Here is a 26,444-nt window from a genome sequence, read left to right as displayed (position 1 = left end):
AGGAAAGAAAAATACTCTAGCAGACGATCTAAGCAGAAATATCATGTATCCTCACAAATGGAAATTGAATCCACAAATCTTCATCATGGTAATGCAAAAATGGGGATGCCCAGACATGGATCTTTTTGCCTCCCCACTGAATTGCCAACTACAAAATTTCTGCACAAGGACTTATCACAAACAAGCATGAAAAGTGGATGCTCTTTCGTTCAGCTGGAAAAACCTAAAAGTTTATGCCTTCCCGCATCTGCCTCTCCTTTCAAAGGTACTCATAAAAGCCAGACAAGAAAAACCACAGATGATCCTGATTGCTCCAGACTGACCACGACATCAGCACTGGTACCCTATCTTAAGGAATCTAGCTCAAGGCCCACCATGGATTTTGCCTCAAATTCCACACCTTCTGACTCAACAAAACAATCAGATCCCGCACGGTCAGCTCAAAACCCTAAACCTAGCTGCATGGCAGATTTATTAGTCAAACAGGCAACACCTCTCTCTAAAGCGGTTATGGATGTAATTTTGGAGGCCAGGAGGCCTAGCACCAGGAAAGCTTACTCAGAAAAATGGAAGAGATTCTGCACCTGGAACCAGGCTCAAAACCTTGACCCTCTTGTTCCAAACATTCCTCAGATTTTACAATACTTAACTGAGATGCTGGACAGAGGCCTGTCCTTCTCATCAATTAAGATCCACGCCTCTGCCATTTCAGCACATTACAACACAGATCCTCCTTTATTCTCTCATCCCTTGCTAAAGCAGTACCTCAGAAGGGCTAAAAACATAAGACTGCCCCAGAGAACACAAACACCAACTTGGGACCTCAATTTTGTTTTGGAAAAACTGACCCTGCCACCTTTTGAGCCAGCCAATACAGCCGATCTAAAATTTTTATCATGGAAAACAGCTCTGCTCCTGGCAGTAACTTCAGCACGAAGAGTCTCAGAGCTACAGGCATTAATGGCAGTGGAACCTTTTATAATTTTTCATCAGGACAGGGTTTCTTTAACGACAAACCCTACCTTATGCCAAAGGTGGTATCTAGTGTGGCTCTTAACCAAACCATCCATTTGCCAACTTTTTATCCAAACCCCCAGAATAAAGAGGAGAAACTCCTGCATTCTTTGGACATACACAGGCAGCTACGCTTCTACTTGGACAAAACAAAATCTGTCAGGAAAACTGAGCAACTGTTTGTAGCATATGCTGCAGGATCACAGGGCAAGGCTATCTCAAAGCAGACTATATCCAAATGGATAGGACACTGTATTCGTTACTGCTACACACAGCATGGGAAATCAGTCCCAAATAGCATTAGGCCACATTCCACCAGGGCTACAGCCACTTCAGCGGCCTTTCTCAGAGGAGTACCTACCAAGGAAATTTTGGAGGCTGCAACTTAGAGCTCAGTGCACACCTTTACCAAGCATTACCACCTGCCTCTTTACTCTAAATCCAGAGCAGGATTTGCCACTACAGTTCTGCAGGATCTCATAGCCAATCCTAACTCTTTACAGGCCAGCCACCCAACCTTAGCTTTGGGATTCTACACAAGTGTGATGACTGCAGCAGTGTAACACAATGAACATAGTACAGTTTTGTACCTACCATAAATGCAGATGTTTGAGTGTTCACACTACTGCAGTCCAGGTTACCCTCCCTGCATCCCCTCTGAACTAGCAGGCCTTATCTATACCTTTCTATCCTATACAACCTTTGTGGTGTATTTGCTTGTGACTGAAGGTATTGTTTTTATTGTATATGTTTTGCCTACCTACTTGGGGGCAGCTGACATCTGGGGCAAGAAAAACTGAAGAAAATGGCTTCTGATGCATCTTATATACCCCTGGCGCACTGACGTCAGGGAAGAAGCGACAGCAACCGACACCAAACCAAGACTTTGGAACTCTGGACGACTGCGGGACCGCCTGACGGCAGGATAACCCAAGTGTGATGACTGCAGCAGTGTGAACACTCAAACTTCTACATTTATGGTAGGTACAAAACTGTACTCTCACTACCCTCTTGTAGACCTTCCCTTTCACTCTTACTGGTACTCGTCTGTCACAAATCGCTCCTGACACTCTTTTCCACCCACTCCATCCTGCCTGTACTCTCTTCTTCACCTCTCTTCCACACTCACCATTACTCTAAACTATTGATCCCAAGTATTTAAACTCATCCACCTTCGCCACCTCTACTCCTTGCATCCTCACCATTCCTCTATCCTCCCTCTCATTCACACACATATTCTGCCTTAGTCCTGCTGACCTTCATTCCTCTTCTCTCTAGAGCATGTCTCCATCTCTCCAGGGTTGTCTCCACCTGTTCCCTACTGTCACTATAGATCACAATGTCATCTGCAAACATCATAGTCCACGGGGACTCCTCTCTGATCTAGTCTGTCAACCTATCCATCACCATTGCAAATAAGTAAGGGCTCAGAGCTGATCCTTGATGTAATCCCACCTCCACCTTAAACGCATCCGTCACTCCCACCGCAGACCTCACCGCTGTCACACTACCCTTGTACATGTCCTGTACCAGTCTTACATACTTCTCTGACACTCCTGACTTCCTCATACAGTATCATACCTCCTCTCTAGGCACCCTGTCATATGCTTTCTCTAAGTCTACAAAAACACAATGCAACTCCTTCTGACCTTCTCTGTACTTCTCCATCAACACTCTCAGAGCAAACATCGCATCTGTAGTGCTCTTTCCCAGCATGAAACCATACTGCTGATCACTAATCATCACCTCCCTTCTTAACCTAGCTTCCACTACTCTTTCCATAACGTCATGCTGTGACTGATCAGTTTAATCCCTCTGTAGTTACTACAGCTCTGCACATCACACTTATTCTTAAAAATCGGTACCAAAACACTTCTCCATTCCTCAGGCATTCTCTCATTTTCCAAGATTTCATTAAACAATCTGGTTAAAAACTCCACTGCCATTTCACCTAAACACCTCCATGATAGCTATTCTTACTTCCTCCTTGCTAATCCATTGTACTTCATGATTCACTATCCCCACATCATCCAACCTTCTCTCCCTCTCATTCTCTTCATTCATCAACCCCTGGGTTACACCTATTACTTTTAAGTATACATTTTTAAGTTAAATAAGGCTACATGAGGTTCATTTGAGAGATGTACAGTGTGGAGGTCTCACTTGTTAAATAATGGCATAAGAGATATGGGGTAATAGTGTTAAATTTAAAACAAGCATACCTCTCAACCTGGAAATATCAAAAATCTGGACAAAGGCCCATGAAAAATAGTTACAAATCGGTATGATGGTTTAACATGAAATTTGCATACATAATTACATAACCCCACCAGCTCCAGTGGAATTGTGGGATACCAACTTTCAAATGCAAACTGAAAAAATACCCCCCCCCCCCCACTAGTCTCTGTAGTAAATGGTAACCAATTTTTGAAATGTGTAGTAATGATGTTCACTGGGAAGGGAGAAGATGATGAACCTTAGGATTTTGTTTTTGGTGACTTGCAGTATGTGAGTTTTGTGATAAAAGTAGGGCATTTACTGGTAGGCAATATTCTAATCTTAGCAAAAGATTATTATAGTTTGCTAGGACCTCCAAAAGTCATTCTCCATGGCCTACTGATCAGTGGCGTAGCTAGAATTTGTAACACCTGAGGCTATCTTTGAGTTTGCCGCCTCCCCCTCACAAAATCATGGTCAAATGGGGCCTCCCCCATTCACAGCCCTCCCCCTGCAGCCATTCCAGTGTCCCATTGCTTGGCTATTTTGCCTCATTTACCATAAACACTGTAATGTGCACACTGCTTTACTTCTACATTGATTATTTGGATTTCATTTAAAATGTTATTTTATATTTTATAGCATAAGCACTAATAGGCATATGCTAAACAAAGCAATACAGTCTCATAATGAAAACAGATTTAGCATTAAAACTTCTCTGCCCTTGGAATTCACATTTATTGAAACAGCATTGAAACCCACATTCAAAGAAAATGCATCTGGCCAGTGGTGGATAAAATTTACCTTTGGGCTGTTTTAAAATCATAGACCCCTTGCACTAAACATACATGTGTTCTTTGATACACCTTCCTGATTGTGTTAAATTATATTCCTTGTATAATACAGCACACTTGTTAGAGCAAGTTTTATATTTATTGTTTTGAACATTTTTTTCAGTAACCAGTGAAACAAAATGCATGAACCAAGAAGGACAAAACTGCCCAATTCAGAAAGAACATTTCCATCATAAAAGTCTACTCAAACTTTTATAATCCACCAGTATCAGTAAATATGCAGAATCTCTGCAAAAGTAAGTCATCTAATAATTTCACATTAAAGAGATCTGTAACTAATGTAGAAGTTGCTGCTAGCAAACAACTTTATATTTCATTGTTTCATCTACAAATAAAGTGCCTGTTGTCCCTGAGGAATAAATTGCCTATGTTACATTAAAAAAATAAGCTAGTAATATTGCAATATGGAGTGGATGGTAAACTGACAACAGTTTCATAGTTCCTAGGTATCTCTGCCAAAGAGGACATTTTCAGGACTGCAGCATCCACCCCCTTTAAAAGTACAACACAGTACAGTATCAGCAATTCATCTACATACTGTCGGAGTAGAACCCACAGCCTTCTGCATCAGAAGCAAGTATTTTACCTGTTATGCTACTAACAAACACAAACAGACTTGGCATAAGCAGCACTAAATTTCTCTCCCCCGAAGAACTATGCAGCACAAGAAATCTGGAAAAAGCCAACATGTTTTTTTTTATTTTCGGGGGGGGGGGGGAACAGTCCAAAACCAGGGACATATTTTAAACATTACTTGTATAATCTCAGAAAAGTTGCTGGAATAAAATGTTTTGTGTTACCATGCGTTTCCTGAAATTTAGGAAGGTTGAAACTTAAATGGCTATCATTATTTAGTGAATTCAGTTCTCACTGACTTGCCAGAAAACCACAGATTTTAAGCAGACCACAAGTATGAGCTAAACTAACTCCTTGAATCACAAGTGATGGTAGTATGGCTAGAGAATGTAGGCTCTTGCTCCTTGTACCAAGGTACATGGTTTGAGTCTGAAAAACTGTAACCAGCAGTGATACCTAACTGGGACATTTTACACACACACACACACACACACACACACACACACACACACACACACACACACACACACACACACGTAGCAGAACATAAACTCTGGACTTGGAAAAATGAGCAACAGCAATCTTCTTATGAACAGAACTCTGGACTTTTAAGCATAATGGAACCTGCAAACTCTCCTAGGACTTCACACACTGCCTTGCAAACAGCTTCACAGAATCCTCCTTACAGCAGCAATACAGAATGGCAAGCAGCAACAGCAGCAAATTAACAAGCAATAAAAAAACTTAGCAAATAAGAACCAGTAAACTTACTGCGGACACGAAGAACAGAGCAGACAGCACACACAGATCTGACTTGACTGGAAGACGCATGACCAGACTGGAAGAATGAGTTTTAATTGAAAGTTTTATTTTATTTTATTTTGTGTTACAGTGCCACCTGCCCCTCTCACCCCTACACATTGCCGTACGGAAATAAATACAGTCAGACAGTATTACACACCCCCTCCATCCCTCAGCCAAATTCCGACAGGCTGGCAGTCTGCACATGAAGCTGATGTCATCACGCATGCCCCCTGTGCACGATGACATCCGCAAAGATTTACCAGAAGGGAAAAAATTGGGAAATTTGCAAATTAAAGGGACCACTCGAATTCGTGGCACCCCATTATTTTGACTTCATAACCGGTAAAATATGAGGAATGCGGTACGGTTGAGAGGTCTAGTAACAAGTCTTTTGTACGATAGTGCAAGTGTTACAGGCTAGTTGAAGGGATGCAGAGAATATGCAAATTTGTTTGTTCTTAATGTAGTGATGACAGTGTTGTAAGAAATTAGATATGCTAGATTGTACATGTGAGACATTTGGCAATAGTTGCTGTCAGATGACTTTGAGATAGTGATGCTTGAACAAGTGGGAATATGTAGAACAGGTTTCTGTGGAAGATAAATCCATATTGAAAGTTTGAAAGTGGTTATTTCATAATGACTAATGAATTTAGGTGGATTTAAAAGACTAATATAAGTACAGTAGAAGGGTTTTACAAATAATTCTTAGAGTGTTCAGAAAGTGATTAATTTACTGTTGACCCCAAAAGAAATGAAATATTTTCTAAGTAGCAGCTGTAATAACAAGAAACATAAAACAAAGTATAAACAAAAACAATACAGTTTCTTTGGGTGGTTTACTATGCCACAAAAGTTATAATTCCTAATGTGTGCAGTTAAGAATACAAAGCACTTAAAAGGTGTGAAAAATAATTTGAATTAAAATTAATTATTGCAGTTATACCATTTAGTTGCCTTTGCAAGATCTCACTGTGCTTATTTGCAATATTTCTTGAATAAATTGGTCCCATAGTTTGCATGTATTTATCAGTAACATACCCTCTTAATTTTGTATCCCTTTCTCTTAAATAATTCATTATAGAGAGAAAATCTCCTACTTGTGGCTCGTGTTTTCTTTTCAACTTCCTTGTGATGATGGTCTTGTATGACCAGTGACTTGCTACTGTATATTTTGGCTCTTCTAGGTCTGTTGACCAATTCAAGAGTAGCATATCCTCTCTTAGGTTTATAGGACGATACTAGGCTGTTGGCCTGGAGGCCCTTTTAAGCATAGCCAAGAATTTCACCCATGTTCCCACAAAGTCAGCACCTGTTTTCCTCTCCAGCAGGGACACAGGTGGGATCCCAGGATTATATTTTCTGTTTCCCTTGCAGTTGTCCAGGTTCCTCTTAAAGAGGGCTAGTGAGGTACTCTGCTTGACATGGAGAGGGAGTCTGTTCCACAGATGGGAGAGTCGTTGGGACACAAATCTATCCCGCCAACAAGTTCTATTAATCTTACAGACCTGGTTGAGGCTTTCCATACAGGTTGCGCGAATGGAGTTTGACTTACAGATATGCAGTAACTCCATCAAGGCTGTCTGAGACGGTCTTGTATGCCAGGCACAGGTCACCTCTGAGCAGTCTGTACGAGACTGAGTAGAGGGACAGGGCTTTTAGCCTATCTGTATAGGATAGGTGTTTAAGACCCTGGATTTTCCTGATCAGGAACCTCGGTCTCTCCAGCTGCTGCATGTGCTTGGCAAGGTACATGCCGAAGGGGGCATTGTACTCGATAATGGGTCTGATAAGGGCGGAGTATAGGGATGTTATGACCTCCTTGTTCCTGGATGAAATACCCTTACTTCTGAGGTGAGCCATGTAGAAAGATTTCCATACAGCGGAGGCAACGTGGTGTTCGAAAATCAGGTTGTTGTCAACCTGGGTGCCCAAGTCCCTCACGACTGATTGCATGCTTAATAGGTTGTTATTAATGTGATAATTAGTGGGGATGCCATTTTCCCCAAAGGAGATAATGATCCATTTTTTGGCTTTCAAGTTTGAGGCCATGCTTCTGGCACCAGTCATTAGTTTGGGTAAGGGCCTCTTGGAGGATGTTCCACATCACTAAGGGAATTTATGACAGTGCCCAGCTTGCAGTCATCTGCAAACTTGGTCAGCCACAGTCCACTGGTTTTGGCTTGCACCTCAGAATCGTAAATCCCAAACAGTAGAGGCCCCAAGACCGATCCTTGGGGTACGTCACTTGTTATGAGTCTGCTATTAGAAGTGGCTTCCCCTGTTTTGACTGAGTGGGTTCTATCAGTGTTCCAGTTAGCTACCCATCTGGTAACATACAGGTCGATACCTAGCTTGGAGGGTTTATCTATTATGCCCGAGTGGGGAATAGTGTGGAAGGCTTTGGCTAGGTCAAAGTAGGTGGTGTGCACAGTCTTCCCCTCATCTATGGCTTTGCCGACTGTTTCGAAAAAGGTGACCTAGTTTAACGGGCATGATTTTTCTTTGAAAAAAAAACAAAGTATGTGGGGTCAAGTGTTTGGAAGTTGCCAATGTCCTTGTTTATAAGATTCATGATAATGCATTCCATGGCTTTGCACATCAGGCTACTTAGGCTGATGGGCCTTTAATTGCCTGGTTCGGTGGACACTCCACCTTTGTGTAGATTGGCTGTCCTCCATTCTGCTTGGACAAAGCTGGTGCATAGGCTTTGGTTGAATAGGGTGCCTAGTGGTGCTGAGAGCTGTTGCCTGAGTTCATGTAGGACACAGCCAGGGATGTTGTCGGGTCCCATGGAGGCTGTATTTTTTTGCCTTTGAGAGGGCATTAATGACCTGTTCCCTGGTGATGAGGGGAGGGGGGGGCAGGTGCTGGGGATGTCATGGTTTACTGATGAGGGACAGGGGGGTGAAGTTTTCACTGAACGTGTCTGCCAGCAGGTTGGCTATATCTATGGCATTTATGTATGTGGTATTCTTAGCTATGTACATTCTGTTAAAATTTGTAATAGTCTGTTTTATTATTTGCTTTATTTCTGCCAGTTCCTACATTCCCCTTTCTTCCTCCTCACGTCTGTCACAAGCCCTTTTTATACTGGCTGACATTTTCAGTAGTTTGCTAGGGGTATACAAATACTTCTTCAGGCATTTCCAGGCAAATTTCCTGATTTTTATTTTGTTACATGTCATGGTGCTTGATGCATTTCCCTCCACTGCTGCCCCATTATGTGTCTCAGGAGTTATCACTGAAGACACTGATTGTGATGAGGGCGAAGAGTCCCCACGGTCTTCTCCCAGACGACGTCTCATTCGGAGACATTCTCGAAATCCTCAAGCAACAGGGAGACTGGAAGTCCTCTAACCCTTCTTTTGAGGAATCTGTGTTCTTGCAGGCCTTCTGTGCCTGTCCATCTACTGGCCTTCTGTGCCTGTCCATCTACTTTCTGGGTGACCCCACCTGCAGATGAGCTTGTTATGCTGATCGTGCAGCATGCCTGGAAGACCCTGGACAACGTAGAACCTGTTCCCCGGAGGCCGGACAAAATTCTATCCACTCCTGAAGACCAGCCCCACTGATCCAAGCAGTTGACTGTTGATTCCATGGTCTTGGAGGTGGCCACCAAGAGGGAACTGGCAGGAGATAGTTCCACTATCCATCCTCTGAACAGCAAGTCTCAGACCATGGACAGACTAGGGAAGCGGACCTATGCTTCAGCGACCTTTACCATTCTGTCACTGAACTATCTGGCACACTTCACTCGCCTCCAGAGAGACTTAATCTCTGAAATGTCTTCCTCTTTGGCGGGGGTACTGCCTGATGAGGTGTGTAATGCTGTCAGCTCACAGTTAGCTACCCTTGAATCTGTAGAACACAGGCAGGAGACCCCACGTTGAGCTGAAACCGTCTTTATTAAAACAATAAAACCAACGATAAAACATATACTTGTATAATCGCTTTCAAGCTAATAAGCCCTTCATCAGATAACATACAAATACAATGGAACCATTTTTAAAAAAACATTACAACCAATCAGGCCTCAGTATTTTACCCTCCTATTCCTAAGGATAGGTTTTAAAGGTATAACAGCATTAATACCTTGTGGCTTGTCAGCCCCGTGTCTAATAATCCACCTGGTTTCTGCACATTCCGTATCATTAGATATATTCCCTCCCCTAGCATTTGGATGCACTATCTGTATTACCATAAACAAAAGTTTATGACACAAATTCATTCTAATATATTGAGATAAAGCGTTATGTTCATGATGATGCTTAATATCTGACATATGCTGAAATATCCTAGTTTTAAACAAAGTGTTTGTCTTCCCTACATAATATGACTCTCAGCTTTGACATATAGCTAAATAGACTAAGTTCTTAGTTCTACAATCAGCATAGCCCTTAAACAAATACTGTTTACCCATCCTTAGATGTATAAAAGTATTCTCCTGCAGGATATATTGGCACGCTTTACACTAATGGCATGGATGTGTACCTACTTTCCTTGCCAATAAATTACCCTTGGTATTAATCGTAGAACCACAAACTGAAGACCAGCAACACGAAATAAAAGAAAAAAAAAAGATTTAATGAAATCCAAATCACATGAAACTTCTCTAGCGCCTCGGCCACTTGCCTTTAACAGAGTATATCTCACCATATACATCAAGTATATTTATATGTTAACAATGTTCATATTAATCAATTAAACAATTAATTAAAACATTAAACAATAAAACCATAAAGGTATGACATTCACACAAAACTTTTCCATACACATTCTTGATCAAGTCCCATAGGTCTCATTGTATTAAATTTCAAAATCAAAAATGCTTCCTTTTTTCTTAAAATATATTTACTTTGTTGTTCATTCATAAACCTACTACTCACAATACTATCTAAAACTGTTACTAATAGCCCATCTGGGCTCCCCTTATGGTACTTATTAAAATGTATAGCTATAGGACTAGTCTGTTTATTATTTTTAATGTCCCTAATATGTTCCTTTATTCTACATGAGAATTGTCTTTTAGTTTCTCCAATATAAAATTTATTACAGGGGCATTTAAGTCCATATATAACTTTTTCAGTTTTACAATTGAAATATCCATAAGTTTGAAAATCGATGCCATTAATTTTAGTGAAATTACCACTAATATATTTACAAATACTACACCTTCCACATGCTGCTGTACCTTTTATGTCTATTGTTTTCACTACAGCATTATTAGCCATATGAAATCTACTATGAACTATAAAATCTTTTATATTCCTACCTCTTTTAAAGGAGAAGTGCAACCTTTTTATGTTCTAAACAATCAACTTCTCTCCTAACTATTTTCCAACTGTGTTTAACTGCTTCTAAAATATCTTTAGATAATACTGAATAAGTAGTAGTGAAATAAATGTCTTCCTGGTTCTCATACTTATTTCTATTTCTATTACTTCTATAGTTATACACAATTTTTTTATTCTATAATACTCTATTTAAACTATCATGTAATTCTACCTAAAAATATCCCCTCTCCTGAAACCTATTAAAACTATCATATAATTCTCTTTTCCTGTCATCCAAGTTATTACATAGTCTTTTGACTCTCATAAATTCTGTGTAAGGTATGGATTTAGTAGTATGTGGGGGATGGTAACTATCACCATATAAAATGCCGCTAGCATCTGGAAATTTCCTATATAAATGGGTAATAATATGAGACGTGCCAAAAAAGACAGGGGACTGGAGACCGATCCTGGATCTCAGCCTATTGAACAGATTTATCAAGCCTCAAAAATTATGGATGGTCATGGTACAGTCCATTCTCCCCTTCCTAGGGAGGGACAACTGGATGTGGTCTATAGACCTCCAGGACGCGTATTACCACATAAAGATGGAACACCATTCCCCGAGGTTTCTCCGCTTCCAGCTAGGAGCCAATCACTACCAGTTCAGGGCACTGCCATTTGGTCTCTTGACAACCCCCCCCCCCCCCCCGGTATTCACCAAATGTATGGCAGTTGTAGTAGCTCATCTTCGACGATTGGCTCTTTACCACTCTGACAAGGAATCTTCTAATCCACAGCCTCTCTTACATTCAAGGCCTCGCTCTCTGCTTGAGGATTACAGTCAACAAGGACAAATCTCAAATGTCTGCAACAAAAACACTGGAATTCATTGGAGCAGTCTTCGACACAACATCCTGTCAAGTTTCCCTCCCTCCTCACAGGCTTTCAAAAATAAGGCACCAAATCCAAGCCCTCCTTCCACAGCCCTATGTACCAGCACGCCTTGTACTGCAACTCTTAGGCTCCATGGCAGTTGCCATTACTCTAGTACCACTGTCGAGGCTGCACACAAGAATACTACAGTGGCTCCTTTCTGCACAATGGTCGATCTTAACTCACCCACTCGACCACATGATACGTTTTACAAGCCGTTGCAAGGAAGAAATGCTGTGGTGGATGAAGTCGCAATCGAATCTTTGGTGTTGACCATTCTGTTTCCCCAAGCCCATGGCCACGGTGACCATGGTCCTTTCCCTGTTAGGGTGGGGTGGGGCATTTCCAGGGAAAGACTATCCAAGGCACCTGGTCCCTCATGGAGGCCAGTTTGCACATAAATGTCCTGGAACTGAGGGCAGTTCTCTCAACATTGCAAGCGTTCCATACATCCCTACCTTCTGGGACTGTTGCAGTTCAGTCAGGCAACATGTCAGTCTAAGGCGGAACCAGGTCTTACCCCCTGTGTCGGGAAGCCATGAGGATTTGGCACTGGGCAATAGCTTCCAACTGCTTTCTTATAGCAATGCACATTCCCCAAAGTTTCAACCTTATTGCGGACAATCTGAGCAGGAACATTCTGATGCCTCATGAGTGGTCCCTCAATCCTGTAGTAGCAGATTGGATTTTCCGCCGCTGGGGCAAGCCTTGCTGCAATCAGTTTGCTTCCCCCCTAAACAACAAATGCAGAAGCTACTTTGCCCTGATCCCCCCTCGGGGAACCCTTGAGGTACGCGCTAACGCACGATTGGCCCCCGGGTCTACTGTATTTCTTTCCTCAGTTTCCCCTCATCCTGAAATTCCTCCAGAAAGCTCAAAGGTTTAGAAGCAAAGTGATCCTCATTGCCCCTTATTGTCCCTGTCATGTCTTGTTCCCATTCCTATAGCCTCATCTGATTCACAGCCCGTGGATCCTGGATCATTCCCAAGGTCTGTTATCTCATCCTCAGGGATTGATTCATCCCAATCTCCACAACCTTAAGCTCACAGCTTGGTTCCTCCACATTCAATGATTGCCATTTCAGTGTTCATGAAATTCTTCTGGCTTCACACAAACCTTCCACCAGGAAAGTTTATTCTAGTAAATGGACTAGGTTCTCTATTTGGGCCAAAGATCAGAACTTATATCCTTTCTCTATGCTTATTCAAAAAAATCCTACAATACCCGACGACTTTTTTACATGCAGGAGCCTCAGCATCACTGCACATTTAGCAGCTATGGCCAATTTTCATAATGGATTTGATAATTCTTCGGTTATGTCACACTGCCTGTGCAAGACTTTTTTGAAAGGAGTATTACACGTTAAACCTCCAATCAAGCCCCCCCCATAGAACCCTGGAACCTGACCTTGGTGCGTCAATCTCTCACAGGCCCTCCTTTTGAACCTTTTGATTCATGTGATATAAAGTTTTTGTCATGGAAGACCCTACTTCTAGTAGCACTTACCTCAGCGAGAAGAGTATCTGAGCTGCAGGCCTTGAGTGTCAAGAGTCCTTACTTGAACTTCCACAGGGATAGGGTGTCCCTTCGTACTGACCCTTCTTTCTTGCCTAAGGTCATTTCTGGATTTTCCATTAACCAATCTATTGACCTGCCGGTTTTCTTCCTTCAACATTTTCTAACAGGGGAGTACATTTTGCACACCCTTGATGTGCATCAGCAGCTTTGTTGTTATTTGAACAGGACTAAATCTTTCAGGAAAACAGATAATTTGTTTGTGGCCTTTGCAGGACCCAGATTGGGTAAACCTGTCTCCAAAGTGACTTTATCCTCCTGACTTAGAAACGTCATTACCTTTATCTACCAACAGAATAAGTTATCCTTACCTTCCAGAATAAGGGCTCATTCTACCAGATCAATGGCGAATTCTGTAGCTTTTCATTCCAGAGCCTCTATGGATGATATCTGTGCAGCAGCCACTTGGGCAAGACCTCATACCTTACAAATTGTATTTAGCCTCCAGGGGAAGAGCATCTTTTGGTTCTATGGTGTTCAGGAATATCCTTCCTTAGGTTGGTCTCTGCCCACATTTCTGTATTTGCTAAATGTATTCCTTTTTTATCCATATACCTAGGAACCTTTTTTTCTTACTCTGGTAGAAAAGGGGTATTGCTGAAACTGGTCACATGTGGAAGTGCAGTTTATTGCTGTTACTTTAGTCTTGTCTTCACTGATCTTGGAGCCTGATAATATTTGATATTGCTGGAGGATGTCAAATACTGCATGAATATCCTTCTCTGGATTTATCTATCAAAAGGGCTCAAGTTTCCCTGCTGTCCATGCCACTCATAACTGGGTTTATGAGATCTCAGTTTTTGTAGCTACTGGCTCTATCTTTAATGTAAAGCAAAGTGGGCTCTCCTGTTCCTTTTGTGAGGGAAAGCTTATCTGGTAGCCCCTCCAGTCTACTGTACATCTGATCCTTTGTATAGTCTAGCTGCAAGGTCTACCCCCATTATTTTAAAAATCCAAATGGTTCTAGTATCCTAAACATAACTTCCTGTCTGACCCTGTTGATTTGCCTCTTCAGCATCTGACCTCATTAGCAACAGTGGTGATTTATTTTGCTCTGTCTGCCTCTAAACCATCATTGCTTTGATAATGTTATCAGATGTCTGTCTATCTTCATTAAGTCCACACTGGTCAAGGTATATTATTGTTGGTAATTTCCCTGCCAGTTTCCTTGCCATAATCATAAATATTTTATAATCATGAGTCTGGATAGAGATTGGCATTGTATGAGGCTGTGTCATCTGGATCTTTGCCCTTCCTTGGATGTTCCACTTTCCAGGATTCTGGTGTCATTCCTTCTGCCAGTATTGTGTTATGTAGCAGTGGCCATATTTTTATTAATTTTTAACACGTATTAAGTTGTAACTTAAGACAAAGTCACACACACATTAATGGAAAATAAAACAAATTATATTAACAGTTTTAATTTATACACATTACATATGTTTTGTTTCTCTAGAACAACTGTCATTCAGTCCAGCATTACATAAATTGCTCATTTCCTGCCTTCACTTAAACCTCAGCCATCCGCCTGAGCATTTTTCTGCATGTATTCCCACAAATTCCACTTATTTCTATGCAGTTTGCTCATTCCCTTTTCTCTAGATCCTGCTTCCAGTTCTTGTATCTGTTTTACAATATTCAGTACTTCAAATACAGTTGGTTTAGGTTTTGATTTCCATTTTCTGTTGTGGTGTTATGAGGTAGTGACATCTGCCCCAGGGAGAGTAGGGCAGTACATGTGTACATATGCCAGCATAGCTAGCTGGAGTTTTGTAAAGAATTTTATGTTAATTGGCTATGACACTGATTTGTACAGATGTTGGAGTTAAAACTATTTATAAAGTTACTTGGGTTAAAAATGCATCAACAGTAGGTCCTGCTGGACAGAAAGAATGTATGCATGTATATTAGGTTGTATGGTGGAAAGTTTGAAATTGTGTTTTTTTCAGATGCTGCCACAGATCTTGGCAAAGCTGTGTGTGTGTGTGTTCTACCAGAGTCAGGTGACCAGAGGTGATGTCATCCTCTAACCAGCATCTGATTTCTTTGGAACCCTTGCAGCAGCACTTCAGAGTCTGATAGGAAAGATTTCTCACAGGATATATATTTCACACATCCACACAGACAGAGACAGACACTTGGCTTTTGCTGTGGTAAGACGCTCAACACAGATCAGCTTGCCTTGCTTTAGTAATAGCTAGGTAGCAGTAATTCTTTAGTCAGTGACATTTAGTGAGAATAGTTTAGCATTGTTTTATGCATCTATGGGAAACTATTCAGCTGTTTTATTTTTTTACATCTCTGTGGTTGAAGCTGTGTTTATTGTATTCAGTATTCGCATGTTTTCTGTTGTATTTTTTATTATTAAATATTTTAATACCTTTCATAGTTGGCTGGTCGTTTAGAGAATACTTTTAACATCTTGACAGTACTTTTGCTTGTTTTAGTGACACTGACCACTCCTGAAAGCCTTACTGCTTTGGTCACACCCTGCCATTTGTATTAGTATTAGTTTTACACCGTATAGTTTGGTACCTTTTGTAAAAGCCTTAGGGTAGCTGACTGGTGGCAGCATGATTACTTCAGAGTCTGGGCAGAAAGGGGCACAGCTAGCAAGTCTGTGCCAGCTTTTCCCAGTTGTGTATGTGTGTGTGAGAAACTTGCATATCCAAGTGTATGTGTCAGCTACTGGGAACAGAAGCACCAAGCACCAGAGTGGTCAGTGTAGAGTTGTCTGTGGAGTTGGAGAGAGGAGGTGAGTTTAGCCCCAGGTCTGGAGCATGCTTCCTGTGTGCTGTTAAGGGAAACTGTTCTTGGTGCAGGGAGCTACATCTGAAAATACGGTACAAATCCATCTTTGCTGTTGGTGACCGTCCCTAACCAAGAGTCAGTGGTAAGGATTGAGTTTCCTTGATTACTGACCCAGAGTAGGGACCCATCATATCTATTAGTTGCTTATTTTGTAGCAATTAGAATTAAACTTAGTAAGGCCCAAATGTGTCTAGGCAATTCAGATCTGTCCAAGCTCAAAAGAATCATTTTCTTAGTTACAACCATTTGCTTCCCCAGTATTTCTGAGAGGGTATTCTGTTGGAAAATGTTGAAGTCTGACAACTCGTACGTCCAATAAGCTTGTTCCATTACCTCTTTCTTCCCCATCACACCTCCAACATCTGCTGTGGAAAAATTCTTTTGAAATGTGCTTTGGGTATAAAAAAATTACGCAAACGCTTCCAAGCAAAAATCCAAAACCTTTTGGACTTTTTATACTTGAGAGACATACCTATGTCCTCCCATTGTTGTCTTGTAAATTTATATTCCAGTCTTCTTCACCCTCCAGCTCCCACCCCTCAGTTAGGTTCCCGTCAGTTCCTGGTGACTTCCTTGCTGCCTTCTTTTGGATCCCCTGCTTTCCCTTCCTTGCCAATTTTCACCAGTAGCCTTTTTGTCTTTGTCTAGTTTGGGCAGTTTTAATTCCTCCATGAGAATTTCTGTCACCTTCCCTTTTAATGGATTGGTTTCTTTTCCATTGTAGAGGTTTATCTACATAGTATCCCCTCATTGTGGCTAGGATGTCCTATAGGTGTTTTGTACCCACTCTGTCTCTGGTTTCCTTAACTTTACTATTGCACTTTTTATTACTTGTCTTAAATTTTGTGCTAGCAACTTCTGAGTTCTTAGATTGTAATCAAAAAGTAATTGTTTCACAGCTATACTTGGTTATGTTGTCAGCGTGCTCCATCATTTACTAGCTAGCTGAACAGGATGTTGTTCATCCAGTGACCACCTTCCTGTGTATATTATATCGTTTTAATTTTATGCAGCCCTTCAACATACATCTGTTTTATGTTCTCTCAGAAATCCTTTGGTTTCAGGTCTACCACTTTAATTCTTCACTTTATTTCATCTCTTAAGTAGCTTTTCCTTTCTTGTCTAACCCTGCCAACAGCTCATGCAGCTTTAACAAATGGGTAAGAAAACACCAGTGCTTTCCTTTCATTCTTCCTTTTTGCAGTCTTGTTTTTACTAATATAGTGATATGGTCCGAAAGTAGAATTGGATGGGTCTTAAGCTGAATTGATAGGGTATTACTCTAGCCCAGTTCCACTGTCAAAGAAAATGTACTTTTTTATTGTTCTGTTAGTTCTCAAGCCCCCCCTGCCCATCACTACTTTGTGTTTCAGATTATGTACCACACTCCTCCTACTAACAGTATCCCCTGTTGGTAACTTATTTCTCCCATGGCCATTCTAAATCTCGAATGCTCATTTTTGGTAGTGGTATATGTTCACCGGTGTTCTTTTCCACTGCCAGTGCACTCCAACCATTATATTATCTTCATTGGCTGTCTTTTTACTGGAGCTCCCTTTCTCAGTAATGTCATTGTACTTCTCTTCTTGGCTCCTTCCTGCCCTGCAGAATAGCCTTCCAGGGAGCTTTTTACTAGTTAGGGATGCATGTTGAATTTTCCTTAGATTTATTTCTTGCAGCATAAACATTTAAACCTTGTTCATCAAGTAAAGTGATGCCCTTTCTGCTTCTTTAGACCCACAAGACAATTTACATTTCACAATGCTGTTATCTGGGAGACCATGCTGATGTCTTCATTGTAACTCCAGACAATTCTGCAAGCCCTGTTTTATTTATTTATTTATTTTGCATTTGTATTTTTTCACCTACAGTTACACTATCTTAGCATGTCATTTTTTGTTATGCGATATGTGCTAACAAAATTTGCTGCTGCAGATTATAACTTACACTCACAAAACTATCTGCAGAAGATACCCAGTATCAGGTATGACATGTATGTATGCAATAACTTAGGTGATGTATCAGGAAGCTGTCTGTATTGGTTGTTATTTACCTTCCCATTATTCCCTGTGTTTGGACAGCCTCTGCATTTTACTTCTGTGTGGTGAGTGCTTTAACATCAGAATGTTTCATTGAGTGATTTCGGCAATCTTTTCCATTTCAGTACATAGTGACAATTAAGGATTTCCATCTACTTCATTGCAGCACCCTCTGAATGGCAATGTGGATCCAGGTTGAGAACTAGAGATGTAAAATGTCTTCTTTTTGACATCAATTGAATTCAAGCAAGGCATCTGTGTTCTTGTTGGAGGCAGCTAATTGACAACATTTTGATGGTTTATTTTTGAGAAAGCTGACTGTTTATATTGCACATGCTAAAAGTAACGGCTGTAACCTGTTTTTTTTTTGTTTTTTTTTTTTTTTAAGGATAAGATTGATGCTGCTGTTAATGAACTTCTGCAGCTAAAGGCAAAGTACAAAACATTAACAGGCACAGACTACAAACCAGTAACAACTGAGGTCCATGACAAAGAAAAGAAAAAACAAGACAAGTCTGAAAAGCTGAGCAAGTCTGATAAGCAGAACAAGTCAGCGAAGTCAGGTGACATCAACAAAAAGAAGAATTTGCCTGAAGACATTGAAGCTGTAGATTCTGGAGAACCAGTAGAAGGTCAAGGACCTAAAAAACAGACCAGGTTAGTGATTATTTTACTTGCACTTGATTCAAGGTCTTTGCCTTATGCTTCATAAAGAAAGAGTAAAGGAGTTTCGGTGCACACACCATTTGAAAAAGGAAGGAGGGGTGGGCATAATACAAGCTTCCAAGTGCATCATGGTAGTAAGTAGAAGTTAATGGAGAGAACATCTTTCAGTAGATGGTGATTGTGAACTTAAGAGTTTGGCAGTTGAGTGGGAGTGCCCAAGTGTTCCAAGGAAGTATAAATCAGCCTTCTTGAATATGGCATGGATCACAGTGAGGAAAGTTCAGTATTGTGATATTACATAAAACAGCTGTAGCTGGGAGTAGGGCAAGATGATCCATTAAACAGTGACATGAGTAGTACAGATAAACCTCAGTTACTTTTGGTCTTCATCTATATTGAATTTAGGTCAGAATATTTAGGCAAAAGTTCTGAAGTTTTTTTATAGACTCATTAATAATTAATGGCCTGTATCTAGTTCTGACCACAGAGACTTAACTATGATTTCATCTTCTAATAGCTTCTCCAGAATTCTGAATTTTTTTCTGCTCTATTGCTCAAAGATAATACCGTGACCCCCCATTAATATTCCAAAACGTGCACGCTGATTGGTCAGCGTGCATGTTGTAAATCGACTTATACTAATTGAAAAAGGTCCGGTCGCCCGGACTTTTTCCATTAGTATAAGTCTTTTTAAAACACTGTCTCGCTATGTTAAACTCCTTTAACATAGCGAGACAGTGTGTAAAAAGCAACGGAGATCTTGCTTTCTCCGTTGCTTTTTTTTTAAACCCATTTCACTATGTTAAATAGGTTTAACATAGCGAGACAGCTTTAAAATAAGCAACGGAGAACTGTCTCGCTATGTTAAACCCGTTTAACATAGCGAAACAGTTTGTAAAAAGCAACGGAGATCTTGCTTTCTCCGTTGCTTTTTTTCAAAACTGTCTCGCTATGTTAAATGGGTTTAACATAGTGAGACAGCTTTAAAATAAGCAACGGAGATTCTCAGTTGCTTTTTTTAAAGCTGTCTAGCTATGTTAAACCCATTTAACATAGCGAAACAGTAAAAAGCAACGGAGATCTTACTTTCTCCGTTGCTTTTGCCCACAGCTCTGATGTACTGCGTAGGCATACGCATGCGCAGTGCATCTGAACTGCCGCAGAATACCAGACAGCTGCGGAAGGGCAGCAAGGAGGCATTATACAATGCCATTATTTAAGAAAAGTAATTTTTTTGTTTCTTAAATAATGTCATTGTATAATAGCAATAACCCACTTCTGGGTGTGGGTAATGATGGATTTACCCACTGTTGGCTTTGTTTGGCCACTCGGGCTTCACCCTCGTGACCAAACCACGCCAACTGTGGGTAAATCCAGCATTACCCACACCCCGAAGTGGGTTATTGCTATATTAGTCCATGCTTTATTGTGTTCTCAGCTAGGAGGATTTCATAAGCTTCTAGTCTTCTGTGCTCTTTTCTTCCACTTGTACACGTTGTATCCCAAACTTACCATTTGTTTAATGGTTTCAGTATTTAATGCATAAAATACTAAAGCCTGAGTTTTTCTACAGTCATCAGTTCACTAGCTAGAAACGTCACTGGCACTGCCTGTACTGTCTTGCAGAATGACATGACATGAAGCATGGCGGCAAGTGTTACCACTTCAGCTTATTGATAGAAATTCTGTGTCTGTACCAGTGTTATGAATATGGCAACACGGGAGGATTCTCAGTGCAGTGACTGATCCCAGGTCAGTGCCATACCAGTAGGAGAAGGTAATGGATTTGGAGTCCACACAGTGGTTGTAGCTTCATCTTTCTAAGTCTGCTTTAGAGGTGGGTTAAAGATGTTCTTCGTGTTTCACTGTTGCAGTCATTACATTTGGGTAATCCTGCTGGCAGGTCGCCCCCCCAGTCGGCCTTAATTCCAAAGTCCCAGGTCCTGTGTCGGCCGCTGTCACCCACTCCCTGACGTCAGGTCGTCAGGGGTAGAAAAGAATCGGCCGATGCCATTTTCCCAGTCTTTCTTGACTCGCAGTGCCCGAAGCAGAAGCAGTTCGCAAGTGCCGGTCGGCCGACTCCTGAGATTTTCCTGTTCAAGTTTCATATCCGAAGTCTTCAATAAAGCTAAGTACCCTGTTGGGAAAACTTTTTCCTTGCTCCAGACCGATGTCAGAAAAAGTTAATAATTGTATTTCTTGTAGAAAGCAAATACCTCATAAGGACTTTCATTCTTACTGTATTCCTTGCCTAGGCCCTGATCACAACGTTGCTGGTTGTCGGTTTTGTGCTAGATTTAACCAACACACTATTAAGTGTCGGTATGATTTTGCTTTAAACTATTTTGGACACTGGTTTAATTATCCAGAAATGTCATTGGATAGCCATCCGACTACCAGAGTTCAGAAAAAACGCAAAGAAAAAAATGACGAAGCTTCTCCCAAGCCAGTCGCTGGTTCTCAGTGAGACGCTTTCGCAGCCCCTGACGCCCACTACTTTAGAGTTGCCGCTCGCTACCGACTCCCACGTGGAGTCGGCCGTGCCGCTGGAAACTCAAGGTATTGGAGCCTCGGATACTATTCCTTCAGATGAGTCCGGAGCCGCTGAGCAGACACCGGCTTCTGAGGGTGTATTCAGACCTAAACATCTTTACATTAAGCCAACCTCAGCTTCAAAGGCAAAGATTAAAGCAAAGAAACAAACTCAAGAGCCACATGGACAGGTCTCTATGCCCAAAAAACAGATGCTCAAAATGGCCGAAGACTTAATTACCTTGATCAGGGGTTCCCATCCCCCTCCTGATAAGAGGCCTAGGCAGGAGACTGACTGAATCTTCAGATGAGGTTTCTATTTCTTCTGATTCCTCCTCTGATCAGGAATATTCTCTTCCCCCTTATGAGGATTCTGATGCTGAAGAATCTATACCTTCAGCTTCTCCTCCAGAGGACTACTCTTTTGGGGAAACCTTGCATACCATGAGGGAGCATTTCCACTGGGAGAGCCAAGATTTTTCAGAATCTAAAAAGAGGCTCAGGGATTTCCTTTTACTACCTCAACACAGGCCACTAGCCATCCCACCTGTGTTAGATATTGTAGATGATGTGTTTTCGGAGTCTAGTCTTACCCCTGACTCCTTACCTTCAGCTCCTGTTAAGCCTGACAGATATTACAGGGTTCCTGACTCTCATAAATTCCTTTTTAAAAACCCTGCTGCAGACCCAGAGACTATTTCACAGGGTCCCAAAGGAGTTAAGGCTTCCGCTGCAAAAAACCCTACCCCCTCTGACAGAGATTCTAGGGCAATGGATAGATGGGGGAAAAAGGTTTACACATCTGCTACCTTGGCTATAAGGGCCTTAAACTGTCAGTTTCATTTGCTCAAATATCAACAACATGTCATGGCATTGCTTAAACAGAAAATGTTATTAAACTCTGAATGTGCAGAAAACAAGGAAATGCAGGATTTATTGCATGCAGCTGAACAGGTTGGAAAGCATACTTTGAATGTGGTTTTGATTCTTTGGAGGCCTCCTGCAGGGCCGCAGTTACAGGTTCTGTAATTAGGAGGCATGCTTGGTTAAAGGAACAAAATCTGCCTGATCATGTCAAAGTTAAATTATTAGATGCACCTTTACAGCATGATACCTTGTTTGGTGTTAAAGCAGAGGAGGTGTTAAAGAAAATGGAGGACAAAGCTAAATCTATGCAAACTGTCAAAGATGTTTTACAAGTACAGCCACCTAGGTTTAGTAGACAATGGCCTACAAAGAATTGGTCCTTTCCTGTGTCAGACAGACCTCAGAGGGGCAGATCCGGATGCCCTAGAGGCAGAACCGAGGCGCAGGGTTCCTACAGGTCAAAGCAATGGGGTGCTTCTACCTCCAGAGTTGGAGAAGACAAATCACAGCCATACAGGAAACAGTCCCAATGACTTCCCCCTGCCTGCACCAAGCGCTTATCTCCTGGCAGCACCCTTAGGGGGAAAATTAGCACTTTTTTCTCAAAATTGGCACATTATAACCCAGGACAAGTGGGTGCTAAATATTGTATCACAAGGGTACAAGTTCCATTTCCATACCCTGCCAAAGGCAAACGGCTGGCCAGATCTGACAAAAAATCAGTGGGCAGAGGCACAAAAACAAGTCTCATCCCTCATGGATATGGGGGCCATTCAACAAGTACCAGAGCAAGAGCAGGGACAAGGATTTTACTCAAGACTGTTCTTGGTACCCAGAAAGGACAAGACCTGGAGACCAATACTGGACATATCTATTCTGAACACATTCCTGGATATACCAAAATTCAAGATGATGACTTTGCAGCAGCTTCTGCCCATGCTGGGCAAGAACGCTTGGCTGGTGACTCTAGACTTAAAACAGGCATACCTGCATGACCCAATCAGACAATTATGCAGAAGATACCTCAGATTCAAGGCTGGCTCAATGCATTACCAATTCTCTGCACTGCCCTTTGGCTTATCTACTGTGCCCAGGGTCTTTACAAAGTGCCTGGCACCAGTAATTGCATTCTGCAGACAGAGGAATGCAAATATATCCTTACTTGAACGACTGTCTAATTCAAGCAGAGAACATGGATATTCTTCTACAGCATCTGGCGTTTGTGAAAAGACTTCTAACATGTCTAGGGTACACAGTCAACGAAAAGAAATCAAAACTAGTACCCACTCAAGAGATAATATTCCTGGGTGCAAGCTTAAATACAACTGCCCAGATGGCTTATCTCACTCCAGACAAACAAAGGCAACTGACTACCTATTTCATAATGTTGGCAACAAAGGCCCAGTTATCTGCAAGAAAAATTCTGCAGGCTTTGGGCTTCATGGCATCCTGCATCCTACTGATTCCATATGCAAGACTGCATATGAGGAAACTTCAGTGGTACCTAAAAAGTGTTTGGACTCAACTTTGCCACAGCCTGGAAACAATGATTACTCTTATTCCCTGCCTACAACAGGAGTTTCGATGGTGGGCAAAGGCTCGTCACCAAAACAAGGGACAGCCATTCACATTACCCCCAGCCAGGCAGACACTAACAACGGATGCATCAGATTATGCCTGGGGGGCCCATATGGCAGGAAGATGCATTCGGGGCACATGGCCCTCAACCCAAATGCATCTACATATCAATCAAAAAGTGATGCTAGCTGTTCAGAATGCCCTGACAGCCTTCAAGGACCTACTTCATCTGGGACAACTACTGATAGACAGACAACACCACGGTCATGTGGTATATAAACAAGCAGGGGGGCACACATTCTTACCCCCTTTGCAGACTAGCCATGACTTTGTGGGACACAGCATTAACTTACCAAGTACATCTGCAGGCACAATTCCTGTCAGGAAGGAAAAATACTCTGGCAGATGAATTAAGCAGAAACATCATGGATCCCCACGAGTGGCAGCTGAATCCTCAAGTCTTCAGCATGATAACAAGGAAACGGGGATGCCCGGACATAGATCTATTTGCCTCCCCTCACAACTACCAGCTAAAAAGATTCTGCACAAGGACTTATCACAGACAAGCTTGGAAAGTGGACGCCCTATCCTTCCGCTGGAAAAACTATCAGTATATGCCTTTCCCCCTCTGCCTCTCCTCCCCAAGGTACTCCTAAAGGTCAGACAGGAAAAGCCAAAAATGATAGGTTCATAGGTTCATACTAGGCTATCTGCCCTAGGGCATTTATAAGCCTAGCCAGAGTGTGTGTGGCTTTCACCACCCCTTAGGATGAGAATACTATACCCATTAGTTTGCTGTGCCTCTGTCCAGCAGTGATACAGAGATGATTCTCGGGGTAAACCTACGATCTCCCATCCACTCGTCAAGATTTCTCTTGAACTGAGTCAGTGAGGGGCTCTGCCTCACATGGACTGGGATTCTGTTCCATAGTGTAGGGAGTCTCTGGGTGATGAATCTGTCCCTCCAGCACATCCTATTTATATCCGTGTTGAGGTTTAAGTCTCTTGCTCTCGTGGCTCTGGTGGATTTGGATTTTTGAGGTGGAGCATGTCCATTAATTCGGGTTGGACATGGCCTTGTATGTCAGGCACAGATCACCTCTGAGCAGACGGTATGCGACTGAATAGAGCTGGAGTTTCTTCAGTCGGGCATCGTATGACATATGTTTGAGCCTTTATCCTTTTGGTGAGGAACTTTGGGGTCTTTCCAACTGCTGCAGGTGTCGGGTAAGGTACATTCGAATGGGGCGTTGTACTCAATCATTGGTCTGATAAGTGAAGAGTACAGGGGTACAATGACCTCTCCTGATCTGGATGTGAATCCCTTCATGATCAGGTGGGCAATGTAGAAGGTCTTCCTAACCACTTTGGCAATGTGAGTGTCAAAAGAGAGGTTACTGTCAACTTGGGTCCCCAGGTCCCTGATAACTTCTTCCGTGTTTAATGGATTACCACCTATGTGGTAATTAGGGGTTACCTTGTTTTTCCCAAAGGGTATGACTATACCTTTTTTGGCATTTAGCTTAAGGCCATGGCTCTGGCACCATTTATCCATTTCTATGAGACCTTTCTGGAGGATGTCTGTGTCTGATGGAGTGTCAATTATGGTGCCCAGTTTGCAGTCATCAGCAAATTTTGTCAGCCACAATCACCCTATGTTTGCCTGCACTTGATACTGATTGCCGCAGACTGGCCCCGCCAGTACTGGTTTCCAGTCCTCAAGAACTTGTCTCAATGCCCAGCTTGGACCTTACCTCAAATACCTCATCTACTTTCCCAGCAAAACAATCAGATCCTGCACAGCCACCTTAGGACTTTAAACCTGGCGGCATGGCGGTTAATGTAGTCATACAAAACACACACCTCAGTAAAGCTGTGATGGATGTCATTTTGGAGGCCAGAAGGCCTAGTACTAGAAAATCTTATGCTGGAAAATGGAAGAGATTCTGTGCTTGGAACCAGGCACAAGGACCTGATACAGATGTGCCAAATATTACTCAGATTTTGCAATACTTAACTGAAATGCTGGACAAAGGCCTATCTTTTTTCATCTATTAAAATTCATGCATCTGCCATTTCAGCTCATTACAATACAGAGCCACCAATCTTTTCTCATCCCTTATTAAAACAGTACCTCAGTGGAGCCAAAAATTTAAGGCCTCCAAGGAGATCACCAGTGCCTGCATGGGACCTCAACTATGTCTTGGAAAAACTCACACTGCCTCCTTTTGAGCCAGCTGCTACTGCTGATATAAAGTTATATCTTGGAAAACAGCTCTGCTCCTAGCAATAACTTCTGCAAGGCAAGTTTCAGAGCTACAGGCACTCATGGCTGTGGAACCTTTTATCATTTTTTTATCCAGACAGGGTCTCTCTGAGGACAAACCCAAAATTTATGCCTAAGGTGGTGTCCAGTGTGGCTCTTAACCAAACTATTCATCTGCCACCTTTTTATCCAAATCCACAGAACAAAGGGGAGAGAATTCTGTATTCTTTGGATGTACACAGACAGCTTAGAGTCTACTTGGACAGAACCAAAGTTTTCAGAAAGACAGAGCAATTGCTAGTGGCATATGCTGCAGGATCACAAGGAAAGGCTATGTCAAAGCAGACTATTTCAAAGTGGATATGCCACTGCATTTGTTTCTGCTACTTACACCAAGGCAAGCCAGTGCCTAAAGGCATTAGGCCACATTCA

The 26,444-nt window shown here is 41.9% G+C and overlaps 1 protein-coding gene across 13 annotated transcripts in view; it reads left to right on the top strand.

The window, feature by feature from the left end:
- EPRS1 (glutamyl-prolyl-tRNA synthetase 1) overlaps positions 1-26,444 on the top strand; it is a 1,752,234-nt gene that overhangs the window by 1,153,172 nt on the left and 572,618 nt on the right. For all 13 annotated transcript variants that reach the window (XM_044061601.1, XM_044061548.1, XM_044061611.1 and 10 more), the window contains one exon: positions 18,492-18,760. In XM_044061601.1, coding sequence (XP_043917536.1) covers positions 18,492-18,760 — 269 coding nt within the window. The remainder of the gene's footprint in view (positions 1-18,491; positions 18,761-26,444) is intronic.

Source organism: Protopterus annectens, chromosome 1.part0, assembly GCF_019279795.1.
Source record: "Protopterus annectens isolate FY-2018-M chromosome 1.part0, PAN1.0, whole genome shotgun sequence".
NCBI classification, from domain to species: Eukaryota; Metazoa; Chordata; order Ceratodontiformes; family Protopteridae; genus Protopterus; species Protopterus annectens.
The sequence above is the reverse complement of the archived record's forward strand: the minus strand, read 5'-3'. Positions and strand labels throughout refer to the sequence as shown.